Source organism: Macaca thibetana, chromosome 3, assembly GCF_024542745.1.
Source record: "Macaca thibetana thibetana isolate TM-01 chromosome 3, ASM2454274v1, whole genome shotgun sequence".
In the NCBI taxonomy this organism is placed as follows: Eukaryota; Metazoa; Chordata; class Mammalia; order Primates; family Cercopithecidae; genus Macaca; species Macaca thibetana.
The window spans coordinates 137,451,398-137,478,541 of NC_065580.1; the positions used below are offsets into that span (position 1 = coordinate 137,451,398).

General features: G+C 48.8%; 2 protein-coding genes across 4 annotated transcripts in view; one reads left to right on the plus strand and one right to left on the minus strand.

Moving 5' to 3' along the window:
- On the plus strand, nt 1-27,024 carry BCL7B (BAF chromatin remodeling complex subunit BCL7B). 3 transcript variants are annotated; one of them, XM_050783856.1, is made up of 6 exons: nt 1-533; nt 6,091-6,166; nt 19,449-19,545; nt 23,007-23,177; nt 25,371-25,450; nt 25,990-27,024. In XM_050783856.1, the coding sequence occupies exons 1-6, from the start codon at nt 442-444 to the stop codon at nt 26,080-26,082; spliced, it is 609 nt and encodes a 202-aa protein (XP_050639813.1). In that variant the 5' UTR covers nt 1-441; the 3' UTR covers nt 26,083-27,024. The 3 variants fall into 3 exon arrangements, with proteins under 3 accessions (XP_050639813.1, XP_050639812.1, XP_050639814.1); XM_050783855.1 differs by having other exon boundaries at nt 253-533; nt 25,299-25,450; XM_050783857.1 differs by lacking the exon at nt 25,990-27,024 and having other exon boundaries at nt 253-533; nt 25,259-25,447.
- The window catches only part of BUD23 (BUD23 rRNA methyltransferase and ribosome maturation factor), a 206,783-nt gene that overhangs the window by 145,628 nt on the left and 34,011 nt on the right, over nt 1-27,144 (minus strand). The gene's annotated exons all lie outside the window — the stretch shown is intronic.

Sequence of the window (27,144 nt, forward strand, 5' to 3'; positions counted from 1 at the left end):
GGAGGACAGAGACAGCGCAGGAGCGCGGTTCCACAGGGTCAGGTCCCTAACACGCTGGCCAGAGCAGGGAGCCGACCTCCAAACTCCCAGGGAAAAGAATCAGTTGCCCACCGGCAGCACCTCACACCTCGCCCTGACTACAGCACGTGCGCCCGGCCCGCCTCGCACCGCGGCCCGGGTGGGGGCTCAGGGGACTCCCGGGGCGCTCAGGAGGGACGCCCCGGGCGGGGCGCGCAGGCGCGCTGAGGCCGCGAGCCCCAAGGGGCGGGCGGGTGCGCGCGCTTCCTCGCGCACGCGCGCACAGAGGGGGCGACGGCCGCGGTGACGCTGCGGCGGCGGCGGCGGCGGCGGCGGCGGCGGGCGGGGGCGGCGGCGCGTGAGGCGCGCGATACCCGGTGTCTTGGGAGCAGTGCCCTGGCCCCCGCCGCTCCCGCCGCCGCCATGTCGGGCCGGTCGGTCCGGGCGGAGACCCGCAGCCGGGCCAAAGACGACATCAAGAAGGTGATGGCGGCCATCGAGAAAGTGCGGAAATGGTGAGGGGCCGGAGGTTAGGGGGCTGGCGGGGGTCGCGGGTCCAGGCCCTGAGGAGCGCGGGACTGGCGAGTCGGGTGGGAGCCGACCGGCCGGCGCTGGGGGAGGGGGACGCGGGAGAAGGCGGGAGGAGGGCGCCGCTGGCGTCGGCGTGAGGTCAGAGGGCGCGCCGGCCGCGGCCAATCAGCGGGCCGCCCAGTTCGCGGGCCCGCCCACCTGCTGCGGCTGCGGTCGCGCGCTGCCCGGGAGGGGATGCCGGCTTCCGGCCCGTGCTGGGGCCGCCTGGCCTCGGTGTCCCAGCGCCCGGCCCAGCCGGGGGCCCGCCCTCCACTCTTCCTGGGTTTTGGCCCCGCCTGCGTTTCCAAGCTGGCCCTTGATAATAGCGAGTATCCCTGGAGTGATTTCAACCCGCCAGGCTGAGAGCTCTGCGTATTCAGGCATTGAAGTTGGGTGAGTTTATGGGTTTGTCTGTAAAGGGAGGAAGCCTGGTGTCATCCAAAGGAAAACCCCTCACTTTCCCCCAGAACCCGGCCCCTGCGCCGCGAGCTTGGTAGGCATTTTCTCTTGCTGCCCTGACGGCTGTCAGGAGAGTCCTTTGCAAACTATGTACCAGCCTCCCTTTAATTTCTCTGGTTCTGCTCTTGCTCATTACCCAGCCCGTTCATCGTCTGCACTGAGTGATTTTATTTTTCTCGCTTCCAAGTAGCAGTGGTCTTTTTAAAGTGCACGTCCTTACTTGGGAGGCTGTGGTGGGAGGATTGCTGGGACCCAGGAGTTGGAGGCTGCAGTGAGCTATGATCGTGCCACGGCACTCCAGCCTGGGCTACGGCGAGAGACCCCATGTCTAAAATGTGCATGGAAGACGCCGGTTGAGCACCTATTTTGTTTTTTTTTTTTTTTTTTTTTTTTTTTTTTTTTTTTTTTTTTTTGAGACAGAGTCTGGCTCTGCCGCCCAGGCTGGAGTGCAATGGCCGGATCTCAGCTCACTGCAAGCTCCGCCTCCCGGGTTCACGCCATTCTCCTGCCTCAGCCTCCCGAGTAGCTGGAACTACAGGCGCCCGCCACCTCGCCCGGCTAATGTTTTGTATTTTTAGTAGAGACGGGGTTTCACCGTGTTAGCCAGGATGGTCTCGATCTCCTGACCTCGTGATCCACCCGTCTCGGCCTCCCAAAGTGCTGGGATTACAGGCTTGAGCCACCGCGCCCGGCCTGAGCACCTATTTTGTATCCAGATCTCCGATACACACTGTGTCGGTGTGTGTCAGAGTCATCACGTTAAACTTTCATAGCCAACTTTGTCAAGTTTTTTGTATAGCCAATTACTACCCATTATTAAAAACCCAAGTATGGCTAGGTGAGGTGGCTCAGGCATGTAATCCCAGTACTTCGGGAGGCTGAGGCGGGCGGATCGCTTGAGGCCAGGAGTTTGAGACCAGCCTGGGCAACATAGTGAGACCCGGTCTCTACAAAAACTAAAAGTTCAAGTAGATATTACCTCCCGCCAGGAAGCCTTCCTTAACGTCTCCCACCCCTCACCCTTTACTCCCTTTAAGGTCATTGGTACATTGACCTTTATTTGTGTGTTTATCTGTCCATTTCCCCACAAGAGGGAAGTTCCTTCTCTTTCTATGTCTGAGGGCTTCATATATAGTTGGGTTTCCGTACAAATAGTTTAATTTATTCATGGTTTTCCTCGTCCACCTTTAATCCTCCGAGATTTTGGTGAAACCTGAGAACAGGCACACCCTTCTCTTCTCCCCATTTTTGACCCCCCACCCCTAGCAGGCTAGGCTGAAGGGCCGTCCTCTGTCACCTGGAACTCTGTACCAGCCTCCCTTCTCTCTCGGCTGCTCTTGCTCATTCCCCAATCTGTTCATTGTCACCGAGTGATTTTATTTTTCTCTCTTCCGAGTTACAGAGTGATCTTAAAGTGCACAGCTTTATTTGGGAGGCTGTGGTGGGAGGATCGCTGGAGCCCAGGAGTTGAGGCCGCAGTGAACTATGATCATACCATGGCACTCCAGCCTGGGCAACAGAGCGAGACCCCATCTGTAAAAAATATATAAAATGTGCATCTTATGCTAGCACCCCTAGTAATGCTTCAGTGGTTCCATTCTTGCTTTTAGGATAAATACCGAAGAAGGCCTTCCTTCCTGCCTCACTTGGCTGGCTCTTTCCCAGGATGCCCACCGTCTTTCCAGTGAAGTCACTCTGCTCTTCCTGCCGCCTGGCATTCTTCTTCCTCTCTTTTCTCCTCCCTCTTGCTGAGTTAACTCCTAGCGCAGCTCAAAAGTTGCTTCCTTAGGTTCACCACTTGAGATTCCCAATCTAGATCAAGTCCCCTTCACAGAACTTTCCACGATTGTATTAGATGGACTCATAAGACATTTCCTATATTTGACTTCTGTTTTGTTTTTTTTTTTAGACAGAGTCTTGCTGTGTCACCCAGGTTGGAGTGCAGTGGTGCAATCTTGGCTCACTGCAACCTCTGCTTCCCAGGTTCAAGCAATTCTGCCTCAGCCTTCTGAGTAGCTGATTGCAAGTGTACACCACCACACCCAGCTAATTTTTGTATTTTTGTAGAGACTGGGTTTCACCATGTTGGCCAGGCTGGTCTTGAACTCCTGACTTCAAGTGGTCCTCCCACCTCGACCTCCCAAAGTGCTGGGATTACAGATGTGAGCCACTGCATCTGGTCTCCTGTATTTGGCTAATTAACCTACAAAAATGGCAATTTGATATGGTTAAACCTAATAATTAAGTGACTAATCCTGAATTGAGCTATTCATGTCTGTTTCCAGATATAAGACAGGGTCTGTGAGGGCAGGGACCATGGATCTTGTTCTCTGCATCGCCAGGTCCTAGCACAGCCTGTTGTAGACTAATTGGTTGAATAAATGAGAAAATGGAGTGGTCTGTTCAGGAATTCTAGTTATTTTCTAAGACTTTAATTCATTCCTTCTGTTACATCACAGTCTCTTTACACTCCCAGTATGTCATTTTTTTTTTTTTTTGAGACCCAGTGTTGCTCTGTTGCCCAGGCTAGAGTACAGTGGTGTGATCTTGACTCACTGCAGCCTCCGCCTCTGGGGTTCAAGTAATTCTTTCGCCTCAGCCTCCTGAGTAGTCGGGATTACAGGTGTGTGCCACCATGCCCGGCTAATTTTTGTATTTTTAGTGAGGACAGGATTTTACCATGTTGCCCAGGCTGGTCTCGAACTCCTGGGCTCAAGTGATCCACCCACCTCAGCCTTCCAAAGTGCTGGGATTACAGGCGTGAGCCGCCGTCATCATTTGCTGAACAACATCAACAATTACAACAGCAGTTACTTTTTTTGCTTTTTCGTGACTTCACATTTGGACTTGACCCTTTGAGAAGTTGGTTCAGATCTGTGACAAAGCAGTTCTCTGCATTTGGCCCTTGTTCCTACTGACAGCAAGCACCTCTTAAGGTATCAGTGGACCTTACAATAAGCAGATTCGTTCTCTGCCTGGCATGCTTAGGGAATAACCTTCTTGGAATGAAGGAGAGGCTGGGCACGGTGGCTCACACCTGTAATCCCGGCACTTTGGGAGGCTGAGGCAAGAGGATCGCTTGAGCCCAGGAGTTCAAGACCAACCTGGGCAACATGGTGAAACCCTGTTCTTACTAAAAATACAAACAATTAGCTGGGCATGGTGGCCTATCGTCCCAGCTACTTGGGAGGCTGAGATGGGAGATTCACCTGAGCCTGGGATTTTGAGGCCACATGGTGATCACGCCACTGCACTCCAGCCTGGGTGACAGAGGGTAGAGCCTATCACACACACACACACACACACACAAAATAGAGCGTTTCCTTTGTTCTGTCTCCTCCACACATTTGTTTGCAGACCTCGAAGGTGCTCTGTGGGCAAGCTCAGAACAGTGGCATTCTAATCTGGTGTGGATAGTTGGGGGTCTGTAGTCATTTAGAGAGTGACCTTGTGCAAGACTTTTATCCCTCTTGTCCCTTTGCTTATTTCGTGAATGTAGCGGACTGATAAACTCTGCCATTTTTACCCCTTTGGAACACAGCAGGAGACAAAAGGATTTCTACAAAGCTTTGGAACTTCAAAGTTGAAATTTAAAAAATTTCTTTAAACTAGTTTTCTTTTTCTTTATGCAGTCTTAGTAACCCAGAAAGGGAAAGGATCCTAACTTGTCACACCCACCACGCCGTACCCCCCAGCAGCAGGTGTCTCTCCTGGGATTGTCTGTCCCTTGGAAGAACCTTTAACTGGAGACTAAGTAGGCCAGGTGCAGTGGCTCACGCCTGTAATCCCAGCATTTTGGGAGGCGGAGGTGGGCAGATTGCTTGAGGCCAAGAGTTCAAGACCAGCGCGGGCAACAAAGACCCCCGCATCTCTACAAAAAATAAAAATGTAGGCCGGGCGCGGTGGCTCAAGCCTGTAATCCCAGCACTTTGGGAGGCCGAGACGGGTGGATCACGAGGTCAGGAGATCGAGACCATCCTGGCTAACATGGTGAAACCCCGTCTCTACTAAAAAATACAAAAAACTAGCCGGGCAATGTGGCGGACGCCTGTAGTCCCAGCTACTCGGGAGGCTGAGGCAGGAGAATGGCGTGAACCTGGGAGGCGGAGCTTGCAGTGAGCTGAGATCCGGCCACTGCACTCCAGCCTGGGTGACAGAGTGAGACTCGTCTCAAAAAAAAAAAGAAAAAAAAATAAAAATAAAATAAAAATAAAAATGTAGCTGGGTGTGGTGGCATGCGCCTCTAGTCCCAGCTACTCAAGAGGCTGAGGTGGCAGGATTGCTTGAGCCCAGGAGGTCGAGGCTGCAGTGAGCTATGATTGTGCCACTTCACTCCAGCCTGGGAGGCAGAACAAGACGCTGTCTCACTTAAACAAAGGAAAGTAGTAATAGAACTCATATATTTGGTAAAGAGAAAAGCACCCAAGGTAACTCACATGCAAGTAAAAAACAATATGTGCTGTGTGTGCTACCTTCCAGCCTTATGTCCCACATCTTTTTTTTTTTTTTTTTGAGACAGGATCTCTGTTGCCCAGGCTGGAGTGTGGTGGCGTGATCTCAGTTTACTGCAGCCTCTGCCTCCTGGACTCAAGGGATCCTCCCACCTTAGCCTCCCGAGTAAACTGGGATTACCGGCACATGCCACCACGCCCAGCTACTTTTTGTATTTTTTTTTGTAGAGATGGGGTTTCACCATGTTGACCTGGATGGTCTCAAACTCCTGACCTCAAGCGATCTGCCCACCTTGGCCTCCCAAAATGTTGGGATTACAGGTGTTAGCCACTGCGCCTGGCCTGTATCTTTTTTTAGAGATGAGGTCTCGCTAAATGGCCCAGACTGTTCTCAAACTCCTAGGCTTGAGCGATCCTCCTGCCTTAGCCTCCCACCTGGGATTACAGGTGTGAGCTACCATACCTCACCAAGAAGAAGTTCAGAAGGATTCCAGATTGAAGGAATGATCTGCTGAGTAGTAGAAAAGCACAAGTGATGAGCAGAAAACGCATTGCATTGTTTTATCGGTTCTAAGAAGTGTCTTTCTTTTAGGGAGAAGAAGTGGGTGACTGTGGGTGACACGTCCCTGAGGATATTTAAGTGGGTTCCTGTGACAGACAGCAAGGAGGTAAGTGTGGATGAAAATCAAAAGGTACCATTTTGTTTATTTCTTTATTTGATTGCCTCTTTTTTTATGAGATGGAGTCTTGCTCTGTCGCCCAGGCTGGGGTACAGTGGCGTGATCTTGGCTCGCTGCAACCTCTGCCTCCCAGGTTCAAGCAGTTCTCTGCCTCAGCCTCCCGAGTACCTGGGGTTACAGGCATCTGCCACCACACCCAGCTGATTTTTGTATTTTTAGTAGACACGGGGTTTTACCATGTTGGTCAGGCTGGTCTGGAACTCCTGACTTTGTGATCCACCTGCCTCAGCCTCCCAAAGTGCTAGGATTACAGGTGTGAGCCACTGCACCTGGCCTAATTGCCTCTTAATTAAAGGAATTTATTTTCCCAGAATTGAGTGGAAAATACTTCAAGGCACCCCTGTTACTGGTCCATGCAAGGCCTCTCTTTATTATTTTCCTTCTTTATTCCTTTCCCTTAACTCAAGCCTCTTTTCTAGGGCTTGACAAACTAAACCCTGGCGTATTCCTTACGTTTTTCAGTATATTTCTATTGGAACATAACTGGCTGGGTGTGGTGGCCAATGCCTGTAATTCCAGCACTTTGGGAGGCCAAGGTGGGCGGATCACTTAAGGTCGGGAGTTTGAGACCAGCTTGGCCAACATAGTGCAACCCCCATCTCTACTAAAAATACAAAAAAATTAGCCGGGCTTGCTGGTGGGCACCTGTAATCCCAGCTACTTAGGAGGCTGAGGCAAGGAGAATCGCTTGAACCTATAAGGCAGAGGTTGCAGTGAGCTGAGATCTCGCCACTGCACTCCAGCCTAGGGCAACAGTGTGAGACTCATCTCAAAACAAACAAAAAACCAAACACATAACTATACCCACTGATTCACTTATTGTCTGTGGTGCTTTTGAATTACGATGACAGATTGAGTGGTTGCCATAAGGCCTAATGGCCCATAAAACCTAAAATATTTATCATCTAGCCCTTTAAGAAAAAGTTTGCTGAGACTTGCTGTTATGCGATTAGCCCCCTACTATAGTGTATCATGTGTATATACATCTTTCTAATTCTGATGTAGGCCTTTGTGATTCATCTTTGTTTGGATACCTGCATATTCTTTAAAAATACATAGCGTTTTTTCATATGTGTATTTTTGTTTTTAAACAAAACTTACGGCCGGGCGCGGTGGCTCAAGCCTGTAATCCCAGCACTTTGGGAGGCCGAGACGGGCGGATCACGAGGTCAGGAGATCGAGACCATCCTGGTTAACACGGTGAAACCCCGTCTCTACTAAAAAATACAAAAAATTAGCCGGGCGCGGTGGTGGGCGCCTGTAGTCCCAGCTACTCGGGAGGCTGAGGCAGGAGAATGGCGTGAACCCGGGAGGCGGAGCTTGCAGTGAGCTGAGATCCGGCCACTGCACTCCAGCCCGGGCGACAGAGCGAGACTCTGTCTCAAAAAAAAAAAAAAAAAAAAAAAATAAACAAAACTTACATATGTACAGCATTTTGCCAGAAGCTCTTTGTATTCTCTTTGGTTCAACTGTGGTTTTTTTCTTTGGGTTTTTTTTTTTTTTTTTTTTTTTTTTGAGATGGACTCTCGCTCTGTCACCCAGGCCGGAGTGCAATGGTGCAAGCTCAGCTCACTGCAACCTCCACCTCCCAGGTTCAAGCGATTCTCCTGCCTCAGTCTCCTGAGTAGCTGGGATTACAGGCGCCTGCCACCATGCCTGGCTAACTTTCGTATTTTTAGTAGAGACGGGTTTCACCATGTTGGCCAGGCTGGTCCTGAACTCCTGACCTCAAGTAATCTGCCCGCCTCGGCCTCCCAAAGTGCTGGAATGACAGGCATGAACCACCGTGCCTGACCCAACCTTGTTTTGAGAACCCTCCATGTATCTGTAAATATAAGTAGAATTATTACCTTTGACTCATGCATTGCATTTTCTTATTTGCTGTGAGTACCTTTATCTACGTATTTTCTGGGTGATAAATACCCGGATTATTTTTCCAACTTTTTTTTCTAATTGTTTTTTAAAATTTCAAATATAAAACATACAGAGAAGGCCGGGCGCGGTGGCTCAAGCCTGTAATCCCAGCACTTTGGGAGGCCGAGGCGGGCGGATCACAAGGTCAGGAGATCGAGACCACAGTGAAACCCCGTCTCTACTAAAAATACAAAAAATTAGCCGGGCGCGGTGGCGGGCGCCTGTAGTCCCAGCTACTCAGGAGGCTGAGGCAGGAGAATGGCGGGAACCCGGGAGGCGGAGCTTGCAGTGAGCCGAGATCGCGCCACTGCACTCCAGCCTGGGCAACAGCGTGAGACTCCGTCTCAAAAAAAAAAAAAAAAAAAACAGAGAAGTATATAAAACAAATGTACAGTGTATGAATAATATAAAGTTAACACCCTTGTGAGAACCACTCAGTGTAAAACATAGAGCTTTGCCAAGACCCCAGCAGACCTCTCTGCAGCTCTTCCCATCCTCTTCCTCCTGCCCCTCTAAAGGTAATCACTCTCTTACTTTTGCTTTTCTTACCACTCTCCAGTCATTCATAAACAGTTTTTCCTTTATTACTATTTTTGAGATTTTTTTCCCACAGACAAAAATCTCACTATGTCACCCAGGCTGGAGTGCAGTGTCATGATCTCCACTCACTGGAGCCTTGACCTCCCAGGCTCAAACAATCCTCCCACCTCAGCCACCTGAGAATCTGGAACCACAGGCACGTGCCATCGTGCCCAGCTAATATTTTTTTCTTTCTTCTTCTTTTTCTTTTTTTTTTTTTTTTGGCGGGGGGAGAGATGGGAGTTTGCTATATCAGCCTAGGCTGATAGATCTCAAATTCGTGGGATCAAATGATCTTCCCACCTCAACCTCCCAAAGTGGTGGGATTATAGGCATGAGCCATCGTGCCCACCCTTTTTGCTTTTTTTTTTTTTTTTTTTTTTTTTGAGACGGAGTCTTGTTCTGTTGCCCAGGCTGGAGTGCAGTGGAGCGATCTCGGCTCACTGTAAGCTCCGCCTCCCGGATTCACACCATTCTCCTGCCTCAGCCTCCCTAGTAGCTGGGACTACAGGCGCCCGCCACCACACCCGGCTAATTTTTTTGTCTTTTTTAGTAGAGACGGGGTTTCACTGTGTTAGCCAGGATGGTCTCGATCTCCTGACCTTGTGATCCGCCTGCCTTGGCCTCCCAAAGTGCTGGGATTACAGGTGTGAGCCACCGCGCCCGGCCCCTTTTTGCTTTTTTAGAGATGGGGGTCTCCCTTTGTGGCCCAGGCTGGATTTGAACTTTTGGGCTCAAGCGATCTTATCTCAGCCTCCCAAATAGCTGGGATTACAGACATATGCCACTGCACCAGGCTCTAACATTTTGAGCGTAATTTCTTTTGCTCAGCATTATGTTTATAAAATGCATCCATGTTGTCCTTGGAGTTATCCATTCCTTTTCATTGCTCTCTCTGTTGTATTTTGCTGCATATTCATCACATGGCTAAGTGTAGTTTATTTTTCTGGTTCTCCTGTAGATATTGAGGTTGTCCACAGTTAGGGCTAATAGGAGCAATGCCCCTGTGAGCATTCTTGTTCAGAACCCACATAAGCATGTACATGAGTTTTCCTAGGATATATTCTCGGAAGGGAAGTGGCTGGGTCTTAGGGTATGTATGTTTTGACCTATATTAGCTGATGCTAAACTATTTTCTGAAATGGTAGTTGTACCAATTTATATTCCCACCAGAAACAAGAGTTTTCTTTTTTTTTGAGACAGAGTTTCACTTCTCTTGCTTAGGCTGGAGTGCAATGGTGCAGTCTTGGCTCACTGCAGCCTCCCCCTCGTGGGTTCAAGCGGTTCTCCTACCTCAGCCTCCCGAGTAGCTGGGATTACAGGCATGCGCCACCATATCTGGCTAATTTTGTATTTTTAATAGAGACTGGGTTTCTCCATGTTGGTCAGACTGGTCTTGAACTCCCGACCTCAGGTGATCCACCCGCCTTGGCCTGCCAAAGTGCTGGGATTACAGGCATGAACCACCATGCCCGGCCTGCTTGTTTTTTATTGTTATTATTATTTTTTAAGACAGGATTTCAATCTGTCGCCCAGACTGGAATGCAGTGAAATAATCTCGGTTTACTTCTACCTTCGTCTCCTGGGCTCAAGTGATCCTCCCACCTCAGCCTCCTGAGTAGCTGGGACTACAGGCACATGCCACCACATCCAGCTAATTTTTGTTGTTGTTGTTGTTTCTTTATTTTGTTTTGTTTTTTCGAGACAGTCTCACTCCGTTGCTCAGGCTGGAGTGCAGTGGTGCAATCTAAGCTCACTGCAACCTTCGCCTCCTGGGTTCAAGCGATTCTCCTGCCTCAGTCTCCAGAGTAGCTGGGATTACAGGCACACACCACCACGCCTGGCTAATTTTTGTATTTTTAGTAGAGACAGGGTTTCACCATGTTGGCCAGGATGGTCTCGATCTCCTGACCTCGTGATCTGCCCACCTCCGCCTCCCAAAGTGCTGGGATTACGGGCGTGAGCCACTGCGCCCAGCCTTGCCTAAAATTTCATGCACCTACATTTTTTTTTTTTTTTTTTTTTTTTTTGAGACAGGGTGTCACTCTGAGGCTGGAGTGCAGTGATGTAATCTTGGCTCACTGCAGCCTCCGCCTCCTGGGTGCAAGCAGTTCTGGTGCCTAGCCTCCCAGGTAGCTGGAACTACAGGTACATGCCACCACACCCAGCCTAATTTTTGTATTTTTTTTAGTAGAGACAAGGGTTTCACCGTATTGGCCAGGCTGGTCTGTAACTCCTGATTTCAAGTGATTTGCCCATCTCGGCCTCCCAAAGTGCTGGCGTTACAGGCATGAGCCACTGTACTCGTCCTCATGCACTGACTTCTTACTGTTTTCTTCTACATTTGTTTTTCTTTTTGCTAGAGTACATCCTTCAAGAGTTTTGTCAAAGAGAGCTTCTGTGGGGAAAACTTTCTGAAAATATCTTTGTTTCACTTTCATGTTTAAAATTGATTTTATCTGTATATGAAATTCTAGGTTCAAAATTACTTTCTTTCTGCACTTTGAAGCTATTACTCAATTGTATATCCAGTGTCGCTGTTGAGAAATGTGATGTTATTCCCATTCTTGAGTCTTTGTAGGTGATCCACTTGGCTTCCTGGAAACTTTAGCATTTCTTCTATCTTTGATCTCCTAGGAATCTAGGAATTCCCTTAAAATATCCTGAAATGTTTTTTTCGTTTGTTTATTTGTTTTTTGTTTTTTTTTTGAGACTGTCTCACTCCATAGCCCATGCTGGAGTACAGTGGTGCAATGATGTTTCACTGTAGCCTCGACTCCTGGGCTCAAGAAATACTTATGTCTCCACCTCCCAAGTAGCTGGGACTACAGGCACGTGCCACCACGCCCGGCAAACTTTTAAATTATTTGTAGAGACAGGGTCTCACTGTATTGCCCAGGTTGGTCTCAAACTCAACTCAAGCGATCCTTCTGCCTTGGCCTCCCAAAGTGCTAGGATCACAGGTGTGAGCCACTGCACCCATGCAACTGCTTGCCTGCCTCCCTTCCTGCCTGCCTCCCTTCCTGCCTGCCTGCCTTCCCTCCCTCCCTCCCTCCCTCCCTCCCTCCCTTCCTTCCTTCCTTCCTTCCTTCCTTGACGAGTTTTGCTCTTGTTGCCCAGGCTGGAGTGCAAGGCACAATCTCAGCTCACCGCAACCTCCACCTACCGGGTTCCAGTGATTCTCCTGCCTCAGCCTCCCGAGTAGTGCTTGCACCAGCATGCCCAGCTAATTTTGTATTTTTGGTAGAGATGGAGTTTCTCCATGTTGGTCAGGCTGGTCTTGAACTCCTGACCTCAGGTGATCCACCCGCCTCTGCCTCCCAAAGTGCTGGGATTACAGGAGTGAGCTACCACGCCCAGCAACCGGCTTTATTTCTTAACTTTTCTCTCATTCATTTCATTTCTCATCTTTTCCTGGTGCATTCAGAGTTTCTCAACACAGTTTTTGCTTATTAATCTTTTATTTAGCTGTATGTATTTAAATTAATTTCGTTCACTTAATTTTTATTTGAGCAAATTATTTTTATTTATTTATTTATTTTTTTGAGACGGAGTCTTGCTTTGTCGCCCAAACTGGAGTGCAGTGGCCGGATCTCAGCTCACTGCAAGCTCCGCCTCCTGGGTTTACGCCATTCTCCTGCTTCAGCCTCCCGAGTAGCTGGGACTACAGGCGCCCGCCACCTCACCCGACTAGTTTTTTGTATTTTTTAGTAGAGACGGGGTTTCACCGGGTTAGCCAGGATGGTCTCGATCTCCTGACCTCGTGATCCGCCTGTCTCGGCCTCCCAAAGTGCTGGGATTACAGGCTTGAGCCACCGCGCCCGGCTGCAAATTATATTTTTCATAACAAATTGCCTCAACTGGTTCTTCCTCAAAACACCTTTTTTTTTTTTTTTTTTTTTTTTTTGAGACAGAGTCTCGCTGTGTCACCCAGGCTGGAGTGCAGTGGCATGATCTCATCTCACTGCATCTTCTCTCCACCTTGCAGGTTCAAATGATTCTCCTGCCTCAACCTCCTGAGTAACTGGCATTACAGGCATGTGCCACCATACCCAGCTAATTTTTTTCTATTTTTAGTAGAGATGGGTTTCACCACGTTGGCTAGGCTGGTCTCGAACTCCTGACCTCACGTGATCTGCCTGCCTTGGCCTCCCAAAGTGCTGGGATTACAGACATGAGTCACTACCCCTGGCTAAAACAACTTTTCAATATTATCCGTATCTTTCTGAGAAGATCTATGTTTAATTTCAGTTCTTCTGCTCCTTCTGGTATAGACTGTTCTATTTATCAGGGTACCTGTATTTCTCCAATCTCTGGTGAGTTTTATCTGTTCTCTTACCTTTTATTCCCTTGGGACTCTCAGTTGCTTTGGCTGGTAATGTATAACTAGGAGGACCGAAGCCTGAGCCGTAGTTTTCCTTTCTGTAAATGAATTTAGGAGGTCAAGGTTAGCCTCAGGGTTCAGCCTCTCCCTTTTGCTCTCTGCTGTCGTCTCTGGCTCCAGGAAACCTCCTAGCACCAACCCTACGGACTCTGCCTTTATCTGAGAGCGGCCATCCCAAGAAGTTCTAGGATGCCAAACTCATGGAGTTGATGGGGCATGGTTCTGGAGCAACTGTTTATTCCCTATCCAGCCCTGGCTCTGGTGAGGCCATTACCCACGGGAGTCAAAGGCCAAGCAGTTAAATCTCTTGGGCATTGTGTATAGATAGGAGTAGATGCTGCTAAAAAACCCCCTTCCCTTGGCCAAGTGCGGTGGCTCACGCCTGTAATCCCAGAATTTTGGGAGGCCGAGGTGGTTGGATTAGCTGAGGTCAGGAGTTCAAGACCAGCCTGGCCAACATGGTGAAACCCCATCTCTACTAAAAATACAAAAAATGAGCCAGGCATGGTGGCAGGCACATGTAATTCCAGCCATTCGGGAGGCTGAGGCAGGAGAATCGCTTGAACCTGGGGAGGCAGAGGTTGCAGTGAGCCGAGATCGCGCCACTGCACTCCAGCCTGGCAACAGAGTTAGACTCTATCTCATAAAAAAGAAAACCAGGCCAGGCGTGGTGGCTCAGGCCTGTAATCCCAGCCCTTTGGGAGACCGAGGTGGGCGGATCACGAGGGCAGATCATGAGGTCAGGAGATCGAGACCATCCTGGCTAGCACGGTGAAACCCCATCTCTACTAAAAATACAAAAAATTAGCCGGGCATGGTGGCGGGCACCTGTAATCCCAGCTACTTGGGAGGCTAAGGCAGGAGAATGGCATGAACCCATAAGGTGGAGCTTGTAGTGAGCCAAGATCGCGCCACTGCACTCCAGCCTGGGCGACAGAGCAAGACTCCATCTCAAAAAAAAAAAAAAAAAAAAGAAAACCCCTTTCCCTCCAGCTCCCCACAACTCAACCCCCTTGATCCCTCCCGGGGGCTCCTCACAGGCTTGTGTTGGCTGAACTGGGCTCTTGAGGGTCTATCAGTGTATCTCCCCTGTGGTGGTCCATAGTGGTATGCCGTCTTCTAGCATAGATTTGTTAGTTTAGGAAAAATGGAAAAGAGAAAAACACCATGAAGGAGACGAGAGAGTGGGACATGGCTGCTGGGACAGTAAGTTGGCACCAACTTTGTACAGGTCACATTAGTCATATGTGTATATATATATCTATCCACTTTCAAAATACCTATGACTTCAATATAGAAGTTTTACCTTTAGGAATTTATCTTCAAGAGATATGCTGTATTCAAGGTACTTCTACAATGTTGAGTGTTATGGCATTATTCATAATATTTAAAAATCTTGAGGCCAGGCATGGTGACTCACACCTGTAATCCCAGCACTTTGGGAGGTCGAGGCAGGTGGAACACCTGAGGTCAGGAGTTCGAGACCAGCCTGGCCAACATGGCAAAACCCTGTCTCTACCAAAATACAAAAATTAGCTGGGTGTGGTGGCACCCATCTGTAATCTCAGTTATTCAGGAGGCCGAGGCTGGAGAATCACTTGAAGCCAGGAGGTTGAGGCTGCAATCAGCCAAGATCATGCCACTGCATTCCAGCCTGGGCGACAGATTGAGACTCTGTCTCAAAAATAATAATAATAATATTTTTAAAAGCTTGGCCAGATACAGTGACTCATGCCTGTAATTCCAGCACTTTGGGGGGCCAAGGTGGGAGGATCACTTGAGGTCAGGAGTTCTAGACCAGCCTGGGCAATGTAGCAAGATATCGTTTCTACAAAACATTAAATTTAATTTAATTTAAAAATTATTGGGTGGAGGGTAGGAGGAGGGAGAGGATCGGCAAAAATAACTAGGGTACTAGACTTAATACCTGGGCGATGAAATAATCTGTATAACAAACCCCCGACACAAGTTAACATATGTAACAAACCTGTACATGTACCCCTGAACTTAAAATAGAAGTTAAAAAAAAAAAAATTAGGCCAGTTGCAGTGGCTCACTCCTGTAATCCCAGAACTCGGGAGGATCTCTTGACACCAGGAATTTGGGACCACCTTGGGAAACACAGTGAGACGTTGTCTCTACAAAAAAATAATTAGCCTGGTGTGGTGCCACATGCCTGTAATCCCAGCTACTTGGAAGGCTGAGGTGGGAGAACTGCTTGAGCCCAGGAGTTTGAGACTGTAGTGAACTATAATCATGCCACTGCACTCCATCCTTGGGGATAGAGTGAGACCCTGTCTCAAAAAAGTAAAAAAATAATAAAAATTATAAGCAAAGTAAAAATGATTGTACATAATTCACTAAATGATTGTGCACCCATACCTTGTAAAGCCTTGTAACTGTGATAAAAGATGTTATCGCTGGGCATGGTAATGCTGTCCTATAGACCCAGCTACTCAGGAGGCTGAGACAGGATAATCACTTGAGCCCAGGAGCTGGAGGCTGTAGTGTGCAACGATGGTGCCTGTGAACAGCCACTGCACTCCAGCCTGGGCAACATAGCGAGACCCCATCTTTTTTTAAAAAAGAGAGAGATTTTGGTAGCATTATTCATTGGGTTAGGAGAATGTTTATAGTATGGTGAGTGGGGAGGAGAAGCAAGTTTATGCTGTATTAAGACTCTTTTTCTTTTTTTTTCTCGAGCCAGTCTTGCTCTGTCGCCCAGGCTGGAGTGCAATGACGTGATCTTGGCTCACTGCAGCCTCCACCTCCTGGGTTCAAGTGATTCTTCTACTTCAGCCTCTTGAGTAGCTGGGACTACAGGCAGCTGCCACCATGCCCGGGTAATTTTTGTATTTTTAGTAGGGATGGGGTTTCGCCATGTTGGCCAGGCTGGTCTTGAGCTCCTGACCTCAGGTCCTCAGGTGATCTACCTGCCTCGGCCTCCCAAAGTGCTGCGATTACAGGCGTGAGCCACCGCACCCGGCCTATTGTGACCCTTTTTCACACAAATATATGTTGATATTGTGGCTAGTCATATAGTTGATTTTCTTTTTCTGTATTTTCAGAATTCCCTGTAGCGAATATAAATTTTGTATCAACAACACAGAACTATTAAATATAAATGAGGTATCAGAAAAAAGTGATGATAAACCCAAAAATTGGCGTCAGTGCTATATGAAACTGTGCATCAGATACATTGCCACGTCCTTTTTGAAAGCAGTGAGGCTCCAAAAAAAACCTGTAAAAGTAATGGTAGGTGTGGTGGCTCACGCCTGTAATCCTGGCACTTTGGGAGGCCGAGACAGGTGTATCACTTGAGGTCAGGAGTTCAAGACCAGCCTGGTCAACATAGTGAGACCCTGTCTCTACCTAAAAATACAAAAAATTAGTTGGGTATGGTGGCACATGCCTGTAATCCCAGCTACTTGGGAGGCTGAGGCAGAAGAATCGCTTGAACCTGGGAGGCGGAGGTTGCAGTGAGCCAAGATTAAGCCAGTGCACATCAGCCTGGGCAACAGAGCGAGACTCCATCTCAAAATAAAATAATAAAATAAGATATGATAAGATAAAATAACATAAAAGAATCAGACCAGGCACAATGGCTCACACCTATAATCCCAGCACTTTGGGAGGCCGAGGCCTTGCAGTGGAGCTTGCAGTGAGCTGAGATTGCACCACTGCACTCCATCCTGGGTGACTCCACTGCAGGCGGAGCTTGCAGTGAGCTGAGATGGCACCACTGCATTCCATCCTGGGTGACAGAGTGAGACTCAGTCTCAAAAAATAAAATAAAATAAAAATTAGCCAGCATGGTGGCATGTGGATATGGTCCCAGCTACTTGGGAGGCTGAAGTGGGAGGATCGCTTGCACCTGGGGGTTCAAGGCTGCAGTGAGCTATGATTGTACCACTGCACTCCAGTCTGGGTGACACAGCAAGACCCTGTTCCAAAAAAAAAAAAAAAAAAGAATAGAAATAAAAGATGCAAAACTAAATGTCCAGTATTTGGGAAGTGATTAAATGAATCATGGAAATATTAAGCAACCATTAAAAATGTTGATGGGGTACAGTGGCTCACATTTGTAATCCCAGCACTTTGAGAGCTGAAGCAGGTGGATCCCTTGACGTCAGCAGCTTGAGACCAGCCTGGGCAACATGATGAAATCCTGTCTCTACAAAAATTAGCTGGGTGTGGTGATGTGCACATGTGGTCCCAGCTACTCAGGAAGGCTGGGGTAGGAGGATCACTTGAGCCCGGGAGGCGGAGGTTGTAGTGAGCCGTGATTGTGCCACTACACTCTAACCTGGGTGACAAAGCAAGACCTTGTTTCAAATTAAAAAAAAAAAAATTATGTAATATATGTAATAGTAAAGTGTTTGCAATTACATCGAAATTATATCTGAAAAATGAAGGAAAGGACACAGGGACCCATAACTGCAGTTGATTTACTCCAGAGGTAAGATTGAGTTATTGGCCGGGCGCAGTGGCTCGCGCCTGTAATCCCAGCACTTTGGGAGGCTGAAGCAGATGGATCACAAGGTCAGGAGGTTGAGACCATCGTGGCTAACACACTGAAACCCTGTCTCTACTAAAAAATACAAAAAATTAGCCGAGTGTGGTGGCGGGCACCTGTAGTCCCAGCTACTCGGGAGGCTGAGGCAGGAGAATGGCGTGAACCTGGGAGGCGGAGCTTGCAGTGAGCTGAGATCCGGCCACTGCACTCCAGCCTGGGTGACAGAGCGAGACTCCGTCTCAAAAAAAAGCAAACAAAAATATTGAGTTATTAACAAAAATTATGTTACTAATACAATGCATCTACCAGAAATGTATAAAAAGTATGAACTGGTAAATTTGAGGCTACTCAGATTTAAACTTTTGGCTTTTGGGATGCTCTCATTTTCATATGCTTGGATTTACTCTGGGCTGTTTTTTTTTTTTTGAGATAGGGTCTAACTCTGTTGCCCAGGCTGGAGTGCACATAGCTCACTGCAGCCTCGAACTCTCAGGCTCAAGCAATCCTCCCAACTCAGCCTTCTCAGTAGCTGGGACCATTGGCATGTGCCACCATACGTGGCTAATTTTTTATTTTTTGTAGAGATGGGGTCTTACTATGTTGCCCAGGCTGGTCTCAAACTCCTGGGCTCAAGCGATCCTCCCACTTCAGCCTCCTCAAGTGCTGGGATTACAGGCATAAGCCACTGTGCCTGGCCCTTTGGCTTTCTTGTTGCAAGCTGGTGCTTACCTGCCCACTGTGGTTGTCCTGCACTTATAACCTATATCTTTCTCGAAACAAATGTTATAGGTAAAAATAGACATGGGGTGATCATTTTGTTTTTTGAGTTTTTTTGTTTGTTTCTTTTTGAGACGGAGTTTTGCTCTTTTGCCCAAGCTGTTATAAAGTGGCAGAATCTCGGCTCACTGCAACCTCCACCCCACAGGTTCAAGCAATTCTCCTGTCTCAGCCTCCAGAGTAGCTGGAATTACAGGCACATGCCACCACGCCAGGCTAATTTTTGTATTTTTATTATTTATTTATTTATGGTTTTATTTTTATTTTTTTTTAGATGGAATCTCGCTCTGTAGCCTATGCTGGAGTGCAGTGGTGCCATCTTGGTTAACTGCAACTTCCACTTTCAGCAGTTCTTCTGCCCCAGCCTCCCAAGTAGCTAGGATTACAGGCACGTGCCACCACACTTGGCTGCTTTTTGTAGTAGTTTTAGTAGAGACAGGGTTTCACAATGTTGGCCAGGCTGGTCTCGGACTCCTGACCTCAGGTGATCCATCCATCTTGGCCTCCCAAAGTTCTGGGATTATAGGCATGAGCCACTGCGCCCGGCCGGGGTGATCATTTTGAATGGATGAGGCTGACGGATCAGGAATAGAGCTAGCCCGGGCCCATTTGTCCTGTTACTGTCTGCGTTACACGAGGTTCCTTCTCTCACTTTTTTCCCCACTCGGCTACTGAAACCGGAATCTTTTTCAAATGAGTGTTTTGTATTTCTTGCCCTTTTGCATAGAGAAGGGTTGCCTGAGCAGTTTGATCAGGGCAGGAGAGGGATACTATGGGACGTTCTAGTTGAAGTGTATATATCTGCCTGTTGCTTATGATTCATGATATTCCTGCTGGAAGGGTTCATTTTTTCTGAGGCTTGAGGAGAAGTGCCTTGTCCAGGATTCTGTTTTTCCTTGGGTCCTTGGATTCTCATGCTGCTGTCATTTTTCCTGTTCAGTCCTAATCCAGACCTCTGTGGTCTGTCACATAGCACCCTCCTCCCTCTCTGTGAGTCTCCTGCTTGGCTCTGTCATATTCCTCTTTTTTTCCTTTTCTAGAAAGAAAAGTCAAAATCGAACAGTTCAGCAGCCCGAGAACCTAATGGCTTTCCCTCTGATGCCTCAGCCAATTCCTCTCTCCTTCTTGAATTCCAGGGTGAGTTGCATCTCTGTGTCTTCCTTGCAGGAGAACAAAAACTTGGATGAACGCATCAATAAGAAGAATTGGCCGGGTGCAGTGACTCACGCCTGTAACCCCAGCGCTTTGGGAGTCCGAGGTGGGCAGGTCACCTGAGATCAGGAGTTCAAGACGAGCCTGGCCAACATGGTGAAACCCAGTCTCTACTAAAAATACAACAAATTAGCTGAGCGTGGTGGCACGCGCCTGTAATCTCAGCTACTCACGGGGCTGAGACAGGAGAATCGCTTGATCCCAGGAGGTGGAGGTTGCAGTGAGCTGAGATCGCACCACTGCGCTCCAGCCTGGGCTGCAGAGAGACTCTGTCTCAAAAAAAAAAAAAGAATTCTGTGTATCAATTCAGCGCCTGCTTTTTCGCTGGTATTTTGCTAGGCACTTGACCTAAATCTTTTCATTTAAACTTCACGGTAACACTGCAAGATAGATAATGGTATCCTCGTTTTCCAGTGAAGGAAACTGAGGCTCAGAGAGGTTAAGTTACATGTCTGAAGTTACATAACTTGTAAGTGACAGACTCCGTGTCAGGTCCTGGTTGTCTGAATCAGAAGCTTTTTTTTTTTTTTTTAGATTGTACTTCATTTTTTATTTTTTGTAGAGATAGAGTCTGGCTATGTTGCCCAGGCTGGCCTTGAACTCCTGGCCTCAAGCAGTCCCCCAGCCTTGGCCTTCCAAGGTACAAGCAAGAGCCACTGCACCTGGCCTAGACTGTATGTTTTGTGACAGTGGCTTAGAGAAGGCTACCCAAAGCCGAAGCTTTTGCTTACCCACTGTTAGGACGTGTTCTGCCTCCTAAACTAATCCGGCTGGGTCAGCACTGTAGTCATGATACTGCCTTTTACGTTTACCTGCTAGGTACTGTCTACGAAGCACTTTTACTTTACTGTCTCATTTTTACCCATATATCAGCCTGTGATATAAACCAGGCAGTTATTATCATCCCTATTTAAGGAAACAGATGCTCAGGGAGGAACGGTGTTTTGCTTAAGTTCAAAAGTGACAGCTTTATTCATTTGGTAACAAAATGCTACTTCCATTTTAGTGTGGGTATTAAAGGTCTTTGTAGGAGTCAAGACTAGCGTGAGTTTATGACTTTCTCTTCAAAACCAGATTTGAGCTAACCCAGCGTGTAGTTATCCCTTCCCCACCTCTTTCCCAGGCCCCACCAAGGTCAACCATATACTGTTGGAAAGGGAACACCGATGTGTGTTCAGTAGTCAGAAAGCTCTGGGAGACATATGAACCTCCATTTCCTCAGTCTGGCCACCATCTCCTCCTTTTCATTTAGTAAATACCATGAACTGTATGCAGGTACCGTGCGTTGCACTGGGGAATCAAGGACAAGTGAGCCACAGAGCCTGTCCACAGGGGCTCACGGGAGGACGCACGTGTGCAAAATGGTAAATGCAAGCGTGCACAGGCTATCATGGGAGAGTAAGAGAGGTTGGTCATTTCCACCCATGCGAGCCAGGGAGGCAGGGCTCCATGGAGGAAGTGATGTCGGGACTGTGTTGGGAGGTCTGGGGCTTTCCAGGACATGAGAAGGCAGCCTAGCCAAGTATGAATAGCTAGGCAGAAACACCCGTGCATGACGAAGCTTTTGGGTAAGGGTCCAGCCTGCCTGGAGCTGAGGATGCTTGTGGGAGAACAGCAGGCACTGAGGCCAGAGATCAGAAAGGACTTCCTATGTTGCAACAAGGCCAGCTCGTGCCTAGCCTAAGAAGTACTGGGTATGGCCGGGCGCGGTGGCTCAAGCCTGTAATCCCAGCACTTTGGGAGGCCGAGACGGGCGGATCACGAGGTCAGGAGATTGAGACCATCCTGGCTAACACGGTGAAACCCCGTCTCTACTAAAATACAAAAAAAAACTAGCCAGGCGAGGTGGCGGGCGCCTGTACTCCCAGCTACTCGGGAGGCTGAGGCAGGAGAATGGCGTGAACCCGGGAGGCGGGGCTTGCAGTGAGCTGAGATCCGGCCACTGCACTCCAGCCTGGGCGACAGAGCCAGACTCCGTCTCAAAAAAAAAAAAAAAAAAAAGTGCTGGGCATGGTGGCTCATGCCTGTAATCCCAGCACTTTGGGAGGCTGAGGTAGGCGGATCACCTGAGGTCAGCAGTTCGAGACCAGCCTGGCCAACATGGTAAAACCCCGTCTCTAATAAAAACACAAAATTATCTGGGCGTAGTGGCGCAAGCCTGTAATCCCCGCTACTCAGGACGCTGAGGCAGGAGAATCGGTTGAACCCGGGAGGCAGAGGTTGTGTTGAGCCGAGATCGCGCCATTGCACTCCAGCCTGGGCAACGAGCGAAATTTTGTTTCAAAAAAAAAAAAAGAATACTGGGTATGACATTTCTCCCTTAGGCAGCAGTGGAGCGTCGAAGGGTTTAGAAAGGTCTCTCTGGCAGTGGTTTGCAGTTCAGTTTAAGGTACATGAGACTGGAGGCAGGGCAGTGAGGTAGGTGGCTGTTGTAGGAGGCCAGGCTAGAGATGAGGAGGCTTGAACTGAAGCAGTAGAAGAGGAAGGAATGAGCATAAATGATACCAGAGCAGAAATACCTTGGTGACTGACTGCTGTAGGTGCAGCAGAGGAAGGCACTGGTGACTCTTTTTTTTTTTTTTAATTATTATTATTTTTATTTTTTGAGACGGAGTCTCGCTGTGTCACTCAGGCTGGAGTGCAGTGATGCAATCTCAGCTCATTGCAACCTCCACCTCCCGGGTTCAAGCGATTCTCCCACCTCAGCCTCCCAAGTAGCTGGAATTACAGGCGTGTGCCATCATGCCCGGCTAATTTTTGTATTTTCAGTAGAGACAGGGTTTTACCATGTTGGCCAGGCTGGTCTCGAACTTCTGACATCAAGTGATCAGCCCACCTTGGCCTCCCAAAGTGCTGGGATTACAGGTGTGAGCCACCGCACTCGGCCTAGTAACTCTTAAGTTTTGAAATTTGGTGATGACTAAGCCTTCAGGCAGAACTCCCAGGTGCTAATCTATCAGTCCTTGGGGCAGTCAGGCAGCTGAAGCCTGAGCTCACCACCTTCAGACACCACCAGCCTCCTTCAGATGCCCAAGGGTGCCTGACAAATGTCATTTTCTACACATCTTGTGATGTGAGAAGGATTGAGAAGTACTGACCAGAGACACAGCTACACCCCTCCCTTCCACAAGCTGCAATCAGTGGATAATAAAGAAGCGTTTAATAAGCATATCCTGACCTTCCCGAAGTGTAATGTTGCATAAACATAAAGATTCTGGCTGCTCTGGTACTTATAATCTATGTCGTGTAGGCCGGGCACAATGATTATTATGCTCAGTTGTATCCTTGACTGCCTAAAGTGATGCCAGGCTCTTGGCTCTGTCCAGAGTTCCTCTTGAGGAGAATGACCACACTCAGCTGCTGCCTTTGTTCTGTTTGGTTTTCAGATGAAAACAGCAACCAGAGTTCTGTGTCTGACGTCTATCAGCTGAAGGTGGATAGCAGCACCAACTCAAGCCCCAGCCCCCAGCAGAGTGAGTCCCTGAGCCCAGCACACACTTCCGACTTCCGCACGGATGACTCCCAGCCCCCAACCCTGGGCCAGGAGATCCTGGAGGGTGAGTCGTGGTTGGCCCAGGATGAGTTTCCTAGAAGGGTCTTGCTTCCTGCTCTTGTTGCGTCTCATCTTTAGAGTAACAGGCTCGAGAGAGTACCTCAGAGCCAGGCGGCACCAAGCCCTTTCTCACCAGCTTGGGATATTTTGAGGAATGATTATATTTTCCCCTTTCACAGAGTGAAGGGAGAAAACAAGCCTTAGAGTTGAGTGCCAGGCTCTGTGGAAGGAACTTGGGTATTTGACACCTGGTATAATTCTCTTAAAAATCCTGTGAGGTGGCAGCTATTGTCTTCTTTTACAGATGAGGAAAATGAACATTCAAGGCTTAGAAAGGTTAAATTGGGCCAGGCATGGTGGCTCACACCTGTAATCCCAGCACTTTGGGAGGTCTAGGTGAGCGGGTCACTTGAGGCCAGGAGTTCAAGACCAGCCTGACCAACATGACAAAACCCTGTCTCTGCTAAAAACATAAAAAATTTAGTTGGGCATGGTGGCACGTGCCTGTAATCCCAGCTGCTCCAGAGACTGAGGCAGAAAAATCGCTTGAACCTAAGAGGCAGAGGTTGCAGTGAGCTGGGATCACACCAGTGCATTCTTGTCTGGGCAACAGAGTGAGACTCCATCTCAAAAAAAAAAAATAAATAAAAGGCCTGGCATGGTGGCTCATGTCTGTAATCCCAGCACTTGGGGAGGCCAAAGCGGGTGGATCACCTGAGGTCAAGAGTTAGAGAACAGCTTGACCAACATGGTGAAACCCCATCTCTACTAAAAATACAAAAATTAGCCAGGTGTGGTGGCACATGCCTGTAATCCCAGCTACTCGGGAGGCTGAGGCAGGAGAATCACTTGAACCCAGGAGGCAGGGGTTGCAGTGAGCCGAGATTGCACCACTGCACTCCAGCCTGGCGACAGACCTAGACTCCATCTCAAAAAAAACAGAGTGAGGCCGGGCGCGGTGGCTCAAGCCTGTAATCCCAGCACTTTGGGAGGCCGAGGCAGGCGGATCACGAGGTCAGGAGATCGAGACCATCCTGGCTAATACGGTGAAACCCCGTCTGTACTAAAAATACAAAAAAAAAAAAAACTAGCCGGGTGAGGTGGTGGGCGCCTGTAGTCCCAGCTACTCGGGAGGCTGAGGCAGGAGAATGACGTAAACCCGGGAGGCGGAGCTTGCAGTGAGCTGAGATCCGGCCACTGCACTCCAGCCTGGGCGACAGAGCCAGACTCCCTCTCAAAAAAAAAAAAAAAACAGAGTGAAAGGTTAAATTGCTTATCTAAGATCACATGGCCGTCTAGTAACTGTTGGAATGAATGTCACTTGTCCTTCTGTCTTCGGCATTTTTGCTGTCTGCATCACATCCTGCTAAATTTTTTTCCTTTCCTTTTTTTTTTTTTTTAAAGAGATAGGGTCCTGCTCTGTTGCCTAGGCTAGAATGCAGTGGCTGAATCCTAGCTCACTGTAGTCTTGAACTCCTGGGGTCAAGTGATCCTCTTGCCTCAGACTCCCTAGTAGTAGGATTGTAGGCCTGTGCCACCATGCCTGGCTATCTTTTAATTTTTTGTAGAAATGGGGTCTCACTGTGTTGCCCAGGCTGGTCTTGAACTCCTGGGCTCAAGCAATCCTCCCACCTCAGCCTCCAGAGTAGCTGGGATTAGGTGTGAGCCGCCATGCCCAACCCAGGTTTCTTGTTATAATACGGATATATAGATGTGTCTTAGGCCCTTGTTAGCTTTCCTGTGCTGTGACCCGTTAACAGCCAACTACAAAATGGAACTTGTTTCTCCGTGGGAAATGCCAATTGTAGTTAATATTTATTGTGTTCTTACTATTTGGCATGCACTGTTCTTAGCTCCTGTGTTTATTACTTCATCTAGTCCTCATAGCAACTCTCAGAAAACTGGGAGATTGAGTTAGAGTCATAATGTTTGGGCTGGAGGATGACAAGATGAGCGGATTTGTGGGTTCCAGATATCTCCAGCCCAGCAGAGATGGCCCTCTGCAGTCTAGCAGTATTTTGCCCTTCCACCATTCATGACTGTGACCTGGTCCAGCTGGGCCCTGAATGAATGTTTGCTTCTCAGGCCAGTATTCTCCCCTCCTCACCAAGCCACCTCCACACAGCTCTAAGGAAGCTTCCCCAGGTCCAGGCCTCAGGGGACCCCTGCCCTCAGGCCGACCCTGCTGCCTTTTCAGAGCCCTCCCTGCCCTCCTCGGAAGTGGCTGATGAACCTCCCACCCTCACCAAGGAAGAACCAGTTCCACTAGAGACACAGGTAAGCAGTCACTTTGGGGTTTCTAGTTTTTCATTTGTTTGGTTTGAGGCAGGGTCTCGCTGTTGCCCAGACTAGAGTGCAGTGGCACAATCGTGGCTCATTGCAGCCTCCACTGCCTCCCGGGTTCAGGTGATTCTCCTGTCTCAGGCTCCTGAGTAACTGGGATTACAGGCGCCCACCACCACACCCGGCTAATTTTTATATTTTTAGTAGAGACGGGATTTCACCATGTTGGCCAGGCTGGTCTCGAGCTCCTGAGCTCAAGTGATCTGCCCATCTCAGCCTCCCAATGTGCTGGGATTACAGGTGTGAGCCACTGTGCTGGCCAGGCTTCCCAGTTTCTAAGTCAAAAAACCAGGAAAGACTGGATGTGGGCTTGGATCTGCAGCACTGGAAATGAGTCCCCGGGTTGTAGGCAGGGGAGGAAGTTTGATCATCTGCTGGAAGGAGCAGGGTGGGCATCCCATTATAATTCAGGTGGTGGGAAGGTTCTGGTTGGGAGGGGTGGCCCTGGCATTCCATGCTCTGCCTGCTCCTAGGTCGTCGAGGAAGAGGAAGACTCAGGTGCCCCACCCCTGAAGCGCTTCTGTGTGGACCAACCCACAGTGCCGCAGACGGCCTCAGAAAGCTAGCACCGTCCTGGCCCTCTGCCTCCTGGCCCTGCCTCTATTTATTGCATTCTGGTTCTGGCCGTGCTGCGTTGCTGGGGTAAGGGCAAGCACTGGGGTTGAGAGCCTGCACACATGAGCCTTCCGGGCTGGAAGGCTGGCGTAGGACTTGGGGCTGTAGCATCATCTTCCCGTCCCTGGCACCTGTGTCTACTTGCTCCCGAGAAGAGGAGCGCTCATGTCTTTTTTGCACCCCAAGTTGGCTGGAGCATCGGCCACCCCAAGATTCATCTGTCACCTCCAGGCAGCAGTCTCTGCTCCAGAATCTCTGGACAGAGCTGCTGGCAGCTTCTGCGAGAAGAGAGAGATGTGGAAGGCACCCTCTAGAAGAGAGTGCCTCGGGTTACTTGAACTTGAATGGAGACTGTAGACTCCCGGACTTTCCCCTAGGACTGGGGGCCCTGTAGGCTGCTGTTGGAGAAGGACTGGGTAGAGACATTGGAGGGAAGGGAAGGGCTTTTCTCCACACAAGGGCAGAGAGTCTGTCTAGATTTCTTGCTGTCCTGCCAGTTCCGCCCATGCCTGAGGTGGTCCTGCCTCTCACGGGCACCCTAGCTGCTGACAGTCCTTTGTGGCCGCCGTCCCCATCCCCTGCCCTCAGCACACACGTCCGCACACACAGCTTTCTTTGTTCTCACCTGTACCTGTCATTCCAACATCCCTGCCTCTTGCCACAAACTGCCCCAGCAAGAATTTGAGGTTCTGACACAGTACCCATCCCCCACAGTATCCCTTCAGCTCAGTTTCTAGAAAGCTCCCTTTTCTTTGAAATCTGCATGTTAAATTGAACTTTGTGATTTTATTTTTTGTTTCAAAAAAGTTTAAGAAAATGGAAATGGGCAAGTGAGTGAAGACATATTTTAGCACTGAATAGAATATTTTTAAAATTAAACTATTTGAAATATGTCCTGTTGGTATCTGAGTGCTTCCTTCTTGAAGGTTGCGGAGTTGGGTGGGGGTGGTGGCTGAGTGCTTGTGGGGTCACTGTGGGCTGGGCCTGCCTATCCTTTCACTCCCACAATGTAG

What these genes read in the sequence shown, in the direction of transcription:
- BCL7B (XM_050783855.1), top strand. Translation starts at nt 442, where the DNA reads ATGTCGGGCCGGTCGGTCCGGGCGGAGACCCGCAGCCGGGCCAAAGAC. An exon ending in GGGCCAGGAGATCCTGGAGG is followed by an intron (nt 23,178 to 25,298) that starts GTGAGTCGTGGT and finishes ACCTCCACACAG; the next exon opens with CTCTAAGGAAGCTTCCCCAG. An exon ending in CAGTTCCACTAGAGACACAG is followed by an intron (nt 25,451 to 25,989) that starts GTAAGCAGTCAC and finishes GCCTGCTCCTAG; the next exon opens with GTCGTCGAGGAAGAGGAAGA.